Source organism: Sander vitreus, chromosome 16 (assembly GCF_031162955.1).
Source record: "Sander vitreus isolate 19-12246 chromosome 16, sanVit1, whole genome shotgun sequence".
NCBI classification, from domain to species: Eukaryota; Metazoa; Chordata; class Actinopteri; order Perciformes; family Percidae; genus Sander; species Sander vitreus.
Genome location: NC_135870.1, coordinates 531,981 through 541,106, shown reverse-complemented (window position 1 = coordinate 541,106; position 9,126 = coordinate 531,981). Strand labels below are relative to the sequence as shown.

Here is a 9,126-nt window from a genome sequence, read left to right as displayed (position 1 = left end):
GAGCAGGGGGAATGAGAGGGGGAAACACCAGAGCAGGGGGAATGAGAGGGGGAAAGATATTCCTTTTTAAACCAAAACGTATCAATGTAGATGTAGCCTAGACTAGAGTGTAGGGTTAATAGCTGATCTTGTCAGCTGTGTGCTGAGCAGAGATGTTTTCTGATTTTACATCCTGTGAGCAGAGGAGTAAAAAAAAAAACCACAGCACCTTCCTCAGAACAATGGCCACTCCTTCTTCCTCTCTCTCTCTCTCTCTCTCTCTCTCTCTCTCTCTCTCTCTCTCTCTCTCTCTCTCTCTCTCTCTCTCTCTCTCTCTCTCTCTCTCTCTCTCTCTCTCTCTCTCTCTCTCTGTCTCTCTCTCTCTCTCTCTCTCTGTCTCTCTCTCTCTCTCTCTCTCTCTCTCTCTCTCTCTCTCTCTCTCTCTCTGCCGGCTGACAAGAAAACCCTCAGCAGAGATGCAGCTTTCACACTGCAGCTCTGCAGCTCTGCAGCTGTAAGGACGTACGCCGACGACATGCTGCTGTCCGGCTGCTGGGTGGCTGCGCTGCTGCTGCTGCTTCTGCCGGCTGAAACTCAGGCTCAGAGCGGAGACGGAGACACCGACACAGGTGAGAACATTTGGGTTTGGTTCAACATCAGTTCAATGTCCACACACATCTTTAACAGTATTCAGATCCTTAACTTCAGTGAAAGTACTAATACCACACTGTAAAAAATACTCTGTGTCACTGTGTCTCTCATTTCTGTCTTTCTTTCTGTCTCTCCTTACTTGCTGTCTTTCCTTCTTTCTGTCTTTCTTTCTGTGTCTCCTCCCATTGAAGAAAGTGTAGGACCCAACCAGTTGTGTGTTTAATGGTCTGATCCTCTCAGCTGACTTGTAGTCGTTATATTGTTGGCTAGTTTACTTTAGAATCAAACATCAGATTTATAAACTACATGTGTTTTGTGTGCAGAAATCTTAATGTGTAAAGTAACTAGTAACTAAAGTAACTAGTAACTAACTGTAACAGATGAATGTAGCGGAGTAACTAAAGTAACTAGTAACTAAAGCTGGAACAGATGAATGTAGCGGAGTAACTAAAGTAACTAGTAACTAACTGTAACAGATGAATGTAGCGGAGTAACTAAAGTAACTAGTAACTAAAGCTGGAACAGATGAATGTAGCGGAGTAACTAAAGTAACTAGTAACTAAAGCTGGAACAGATGAATGTAGCTGAGTAGAAGTAGAAAGTGGCATGAAAAGAAAAGACTCAAGTAAAGTACAAGTACCTCAACATTTGGACTGTAGTACAGTACTGGAGTAAATGTACTTAGTTACATTCCAGCGCTGCATTTTAGGGGAAGACCCTGCAGGTTAACAGATGTCAGCATGAAACCTCCCCAGCTGATCAGGCACATCACTTTTAATTAGAAATTTTTGGTCCATTGTGCTTCCATACCATATCTTCTTTCAGACTAGTGTGAAAACTAACATCCAAAATACATATTTAGTGTTTCATTCACCAAAAGGTAGCGTTAGATAATGCCTCATTTGCATATTTAAACTCTGGCGCTAGAAGAAAAGGTTAAAAGGTCATTCTCTGGAAAATATGTGAGCTAAACTTCATGACGAACTGTCAGATCAGATTGTTGAGATATTTGCGGTTTGAAGTGAAACTTCAGAAGCTGAAGTAAAACTAAACTCATACTGGTGGTTTTTGTAAATGTAGACTCTGTGGAAGTTCTGGCTTTAAAGGGGAACTCCTGCTTACTGTGCTTACCAATGCTGTGTGATGTCAGCGTAGGTTCGAAGACTTCCAGTTTGACTGTCCTATCAAACACAACCGTCCCAACTTTTAAACACAATGCGGGTCCTATTTTAATGATCTGAGGTCACGGCGTGAAGCGCCTGGTGCAGGTGTGTTTAGGGCGTGTCCAAATCAACTTTTGCTAGTTTAATGGCGGGAAAAAGGGTCCATGCGCCGGGTGCATGGTTCTAAAGGGTTGTTCTTAGTGTCTTCATTAATCAGAGGTGTGTTTTGGGCGTAACATGCAATCAACCAATCAGAGATCATCTCCCATTCCCTTTAAAAGCCAGGCGCGTTTGGACCTTGGAGCATTGCTGTTATGATGGAGGATTTGCACCGTAATATTTGTATCTGTAATCTTCTGCATGTGTGTGTGCTGCTGTGCGTCCCTGTGTGTGTAACAAGCATAGTGTGCACGTGCTGTGCACGAGCCTAGGAGCATTTTACTAATGCTCTGTTAAAATAACAATGAAATGCTGCGTTATTGACTTTAGACCAGGTTTTTGTTGGTCAATGGTGCCATCACTTCCCGCTGCCTCAAGATAGCAATACTCCCAGAATGCACCTGAACACACCTCCCTGTAAGACCAGCACGCCCAGAATGCACCTGAACACACCTCCCTGTAAGACCAGCATGGGCCACAGATGGGTGCAGGTGCATTTGTTATTTAAACGACGTGGGCGCTGGACGGGAAACTGACAACTGGGTCGGTCTTAAACTAGCAAAGACACTTGGGTCGGGCTTTGTGCTGCGCTGCGCCGGGTGCAGGATAGGACCCTGCAGGTCTTTTCAAATGGGGCAGTTTTTTGCTATTTTTTTCGCACGGCAGTATATTTTTTCAAACCGTTGTTTTATATATAGCGAGGTTGAACATTTGGGGGGGTTGAGATCTCCACTTTAGAGCACAATTGAAATTTTAAGCATATCAAACACTTCTCTCTGCATTCTGGTGAATTTTTCTGCAACAATTTGTGCCTTTTCTGCATCAGGATATGGTGATGAGGTTATTAATTAAAGGAAATTGTAATATGTTTTTTGGGGGCATTGCACCTGCCAGTTTTGATTCCCCCCTGTAAATTACACCTATGCATGCATCTAGGACAGCACTCCAGTTTGATAGTTTATTGCAAGACAATGGATGTTTCGGGCAGCGCCCTTCCTCTGTGTGTGCACAATTACAACCAATACTCCACACACAGGTGGGTTTAATTATACATTCAAAACTGCACAGGTGGAGTAAATCATTCAGATGTATAAGGTGGCAATAACGTCCTTTTACTGCATGAAACTCGAAAAAAGCAGGAAAACCGAGAACGCAATTTGAATATATTTTGCTTAAAGTTATAAGTGAGTTGATTAAATGGTATTTTGTTATCGCCAATTGTTCTAGACCTTTGACCTGGAATAAAAATGAGATGTGGACCTTTGATTGACAATAATCAATCAATCAATGTTTCCTGTAACTGACAGCAAACTAATGCCCTGAGTGGGGGGAGGTTGAAACCAAAAACACAAAATCATAAACCAAAAGGACTCTTACAATGACTTTCTCTGCTGTGTGAACTACAGACGTTTCAGGACAATTAAAACACGAACAGACAGACTCAGGAGAAGTTGTTATCTAAAAGACAAAACTGCTCTAAGCGCTACTTAAGTTTTAAAGATGAATCCTGCACTGAATGTCTTGTATGGCTTTGCTTTTGTGTCTTCACTTTCTTTTCAAAAAAGTTTCTTTTTTATAAGTTTAAAAATGACTTTTGGAGGTTTGTTTATATTTATTTATTTACCTATTTTACACTTTTGCAGATGACTGCATCCAATTCTGTTGCCCATGTACAATGACAATGAAGATGATTTCTTTCTGGCTGTGTGACAGCGTTGTAGGAGTGTAATTAATGAGAGTGTTTCCTGTCAGAGCCCAAAATCCTCTGCAGCTCTGACATCCTGATAACAGGCAGCAGTCTGAGCTGTCGACTGCTCGGAGGCAGGAACAACAACGAGGACGACGAAGATGCCGAGGCCGACCGCATCATGAACATGACAGTTTGGTAAAACCTTTTTGTCAGTATAGATGTTTAGGGACAGACGTTCTAAATGTACACTGTGTAGTGTAAGTATTTTATTAGCTAAAATCAATGTCTTCATTCATAAATATGTCCTCATTGGTGTAAAATGACCTCTGCCAATGATCTGACTTATTCATTTCAATTTCAATTCAATTTTATTTTATTTATAGTATCAAATCATAACAGGAGTTATCTCGAGACTCTTTACAGATAGAGTAGGTCTAGACCACACTCTATGATTTACAAAGACCCAACAATTCTAGTAATTCCCCCAAGAGCAAGCATTTAGTGTAACAGTGGTGAGGAAAAACTCCCTTTTAAGAAGAAACCTGGGACAGGCCCAGGCTCTTGGTAGGCGGTGTCTGATGGTGCTGGTTAGGGGGGTGATGAACAGTGGCAATAACAGTCACAATAAAGATAATGGATCAGTGACTAGAAATAGTAGTAGCACCGCAGAGCGTAGCAGGGTGTAGCAGGGCGTGCAGCAGGACCACGACGACAGCTGCAACCATGATTTTGGTGCCACCCTAATCTAAGGAAACATGCTGGGCGAAAAAAAAACATAAGGACTCCAGGGAATAAGCTCCCCAGAGCTCGTAAGCGAAGAATTTCTTATCTGTATTTACATTGGACGGGTAAGTCCAAGGAGGCTTCCATGTTGTTCCGCCATTTTGAAAAACTATAATGGCTGAGAGGGACATAGAGCACTAGCCTACCTGTCTAGTTAATCCACAACGCGTTTTCGTTCAGAGCCAGCGCCACGCGACTGAAACCAGCTGAAACGGAGAAGGAGATCAGTGAGAGGCGCTGGTCACTGTACTTTAGTTCATAATGGAGGATCATACTTATGCCCAGACACAGGAGAAGGAATCCTCGTCGCCAAAAAAGCAACAATTGGAACACATGTTGTCATAGCTTCTTGGTACATAACGGCTACCGTGGTTGCAACACGCATTTGAAAAAGCCAGTCGCTAGAGAGCACTATTTGTTTGAATGCAAAATACAATTTCACCGTTAGATGAGAGAAATTCCTACACAGTGGACCTTTAAGGACATATGTTTTGTTTCAACATTGGTGGGGACATATTATAAGAAAGTTTCAGCGTCAAACACTTTATTTCCTGCAGTCTAAGAAATAAATCGGTAAATTAACAGAAAACTGTTCTGGCAGCTCATTACCTGTATTTTCTCCCATAATTAAAAAACAATTGAGTGTAGAGGCATTTTCTTTTCCTGGTTCAGTTGAAACACGCCCCATAATCACAGCCTAATGGAGCAGCATCAGACTCATATTCTGACTATGAATCTGAGTATGACCACGTCAGGCTACATATCCCCTGCATCCCCCCTGGAATCTATGCTTATTGCAATGGTTCAGTGAGTGATGGACTCTTGTGTTCACAGCTTCTCGAACTACTATGAGAATAGGATCAAGTGTTTGAGTGTTGGCGGAGACGTGGTGAACTCCAGAGATCTGACTCCGGTTGTTCCTGTGAATGTGACCGTCCACCTGCAGGGAGGAGGAACCGTTACCACCACCGTCAACCTGTCCAAGATCGGTAAGTGGTCCTTGCAGCTTTGGCTTCACCCATGTTACACTGTTTAACAAAAAAAAGAGGTTTACTCACTCGGCAGTCAAAGTTATTTTATTTTAGTTTTGGTTTATTTAGAACATGTACATTTCAGCACAGTCAAGAAAACCACAAACAAAATCTTCAGCAATCATATATTTCCAAATGAGAGGAAGCAAACATTACTTAAGAGGAATTTACGTATTGGATTGGTCAGATAACTGTAAGATGATGTAGTATTAAGAGTGACAGAGGTAGAGAGTAGTATGAAAGACCGAGAATCTGCATAATGAGGTTGGTTAGGGGGGCAGATGGGTCCAACAACACAGGACTGTCCCCCAGGAGACCGGGGTTCATGTCCCGTTCTTGCCCCGCGTGTTCCTTAAGTGTTGATTTTATAACCCCACCCACCATCTTTTCCTAAACCCAACTGTCCCGGTGTTGTGTTGTATATCAGTTTCCTTCTATTGTCCTCGGGTCAAATTTAAATCTGACGAAGACTTTTCTGAGGAACTTATTCAAGAACGCATTTTAGAATTTAAATAAATTGTTAAAAACACACAATTTTACCCAAAATGTCTTCAGGGTAATTTTCAGTTCAAAACTTTGCTGACACAGGAAAATAAGTTTAACATTTTTATTAATAAGACGGTTGTGTTTTGTGTCACACAGTGTGTAAAAAAAGCACATTTGCATACATGCATACGCAGTTTTCAAATCTGTTGTTACCTTTTCTTTTATCTGCTGGCCCGGGTCACTTTCTGTCAAACAGAAAAATCGCCTGCAAGGCTTTGTCAAGGTGTGCAGCAAAATTGCTGGAACACGGTTGAACAACCTTCATGACCTGTATCAGGACAGGTCCCTTTAGAAAGCCAAGTCGATCTCGGCCGACCCGAGCCTTCCCCTGGAGTGCGAAATGATGTTGCTACCATCAGGGTGCGCATACAATCTTGCTTGCTGTCTATGTAGCCTACTGCTGGCTATGAACCAAATTGCCCTTTGGAGATAATAAGGATACCTTGAAACTTTGTTGTGTCCCTGCAGTTAAACCGAGAAGTCCTCAGGTGAAGAACGTCACTTTCAACACGGAGGCGAACCAGGCCGTGATCCGTGTTCAGACTCCATACTTCAGAGATTACCTGAGACTAGAAAACCAACTCTTCCAGCTGCACATCTGGAACGGAGGCAGCACAATCGTAACTCAATCTAATTTCTGTTGCTATGTTATTATTTCCACTTTTAAAGTCCCGTAAACATTCATCCCAGATATTTAATTTGATTAATCTACACTGAAAAAAGAAAATTGTTGGACCAACTTAAAACAATTACTTTCATTTGTAACACACAAATAAATGAAGTTTTTCCAAATGAAATTAACCAATTGATTAACACAAATGTTTAAAGTCGGATGTGTTTAATAATCTGAGTGCTTTCAAACAAAGGATCTCATTAATGCAACTTACATTTTAGACAAGTTAACTTAAAGTTGTGTCTCTGTTTTCCTGTTTTTAAATGAATAACATATAAAAAATACCCTTAAAAGGTGAATCTGTGAAAATGTCCTTTAGGGCTGTTGGAAAGTCAAATATAATTCAAAAAATAAAAAAATCAATACTATTCGAATGCTGAAATTACTATTCAAATGTGACTTTTTTTTATAAATAGGTTGGCTAACGTTAGCTAATCTCCCTCTTCTCATGTCACGTCTGATGAACAATAATTAGCGGGAGTGAGAAACACAAGGCATTGTGAGCTAACATTACGTACCGAGTAACATCAATACAGGGGGGGGCTGTGGCTGGAAATCAGAAGAAGGACGGGAAATAGTTTTAACATTACTTTAAAATCGACATCCAAAGTGCTTATGTTATCAATCGTTCTGGTTTCGTAACTGCGGCGCAAATTATAGGAGCTTAGCTGGGAGCTTCATGGAGACAGCTAAAGGTAATGTTAGCTAACCTACAGCTGTCAGCGTTAGCTTCCACTTCATATATTACCTTCTAACAGCTGTATTCTCAGTAACGTGACAATCAACAAGAAACAGGTTGCTAATAAATCACTAAAATAGTAGTGACAGCACTGTTTGGCTTGGTTATTAATGCCGTTAGCATCGTGGCTAACACTATTGTTACTTAGTTTATGACAAATGGTTTCGGCTGTGCTTTCTAACATGATGTCATTGTGCTAACCGAGCAACGTTAGCCTTTACAACAGAGCCGCTACACTACACTTGTTAGATAACGTTTCATTACAGAGTTCTCCGTTGATTTGTGTTTGTCGCTGTGTGCGTGGTGGGATATAATGTAAACAGAGAGCGGCGTGCCAGAAATACAATGCACCATGACGTAGTCTCCTTCAAGGCCAGGCTAACGTTGGAAGTCCCTCTAGTGGACAGAACGTGTAACAACAACCACATGCTGACAGTGGCATTGACAATGCATAAGCCTGAGTAGCGTAGTACATATTTATAACAGGCTGCATTTGAGCATTCAATATTAGAATATTATTTGAATATTTAAAAAAAATGACAAATTAAATTGTAATAGTATTATAGAGGAAGATAGCTCTAATGTATTTAGACCTCAGAGGGTTTTAATAAAAGATGTTCAGCGCTGATTGAATTGTTGAAAGTGTTTTTCCTGTTTGACTTCAGATTCAGAACATCTCATCAGACACTCTGGTGATCGACATGGACTTCCTCAAAAAACAAACTGAGTATCAGGTCAAAGTGCGAGCGCTGCCGGTGAGCAGTCTGCAGGGAACCTGGAGCGACTGGAGTCAAACGATCACATTCTTCACTCCCCCGGGTGAGATGAGTCATTATAAGTTAGGTGCAGCACCCGAGCCTTTTTAGGGCAGCACCCGAGCCAAATGAATGTAACTAAAATACTTTTCTCAGATCGAATGGTTGTAGTCAGACTTCTTTAGCTTTAAGTTTTGTCTTTAAGCTTTTTAAGTGTTATTTATGTATTATCTGCTTTAACTTTTCTAAAGTTTTAGACACAGATATGGTGAACATAAGAGTCCAAAATGATATAATAATAATGTATATAATATATATTATATATACTGTATATACTGTATATATATATATATATATATATATATATATATATATATATATATATATAAATGTATACAATAATGATATAAACTACCACAAAGAGACACAAACCAACTACAAAGAGACGCCAAATGACCACAGAGACCCAAAACAACTCCAAAGAAAACCCAAAAACCCACAAAGAGACACACAATCTATGGGGAAATTGAATTTTTTAAATTGAAAAATGTCACATTTTCTTGAGGAAGGACGCCTAACCCCCCCGACAAATAAGTCTTCCACAAAGCTAGGGGAAATAGTGCAAGGCTGCCCGTACACCAGAGGTGGAAAGGGTACAACAATACTCTACCTAACTTAAGTAAAAGTACTATTTCTTGGATGAACTTTTAATTAAGTACAAGTTAAATTAGCAGTATAAAGTACAAGTAAAAAGTAATAATAATAATTATTAAGTTACTTAGTTAAGGAACACCTTACCTTCACAAATTAAAGTGCAATGACAAAATAAAACACGTGGACAGAAGAAATTGAAAACATGTAAGAATGTATAATGTGTCATTTGAGTTAAACTTCAGCAGAATTTAACGTGTTTTGCTTTTGGTTTGGTGTCTGACTTTTTCGTCTCCATCCTAGTTG

The 9,126-nt window shown here is 40.4% G+C and overlaps 1 protein-coding gene across 1 annotated transcript in view; it reads left to right on the top strand.

Moving 5' to 3' along the window:
- The first annotated feature begins 451 nt into the window (after positions 1-451).
- Positions 452-9,126, top strand: part of il7r (interleukin 7 receptor) — a 17,054-nt gene continuing 8,379 nt past the window's right edge. Inside the window, exons 1-5 of the mRNA XM_078270971.1 lie at positions 452-608; positions 3,705-3,837; positions 5,260-5,414; positions 6,471-6,622; positions 8,080-8,233. Of these exons, the coding sequence (XP_078127097.1) occupies positions 515-608; positions 3,705-3,837; positions 5,260-5,414; positions 6,471-6,622; positions 8,080-8,233 (688 nt within the window). The 5' untranslated portion in view covers positions 452-514. The remainder of the gene's footprint in view (positions 609-3,704; positions 3,838-5,259; positions 5,415-6,470; positions 6,623-8,079; positions 8,234-9,126) is intronic.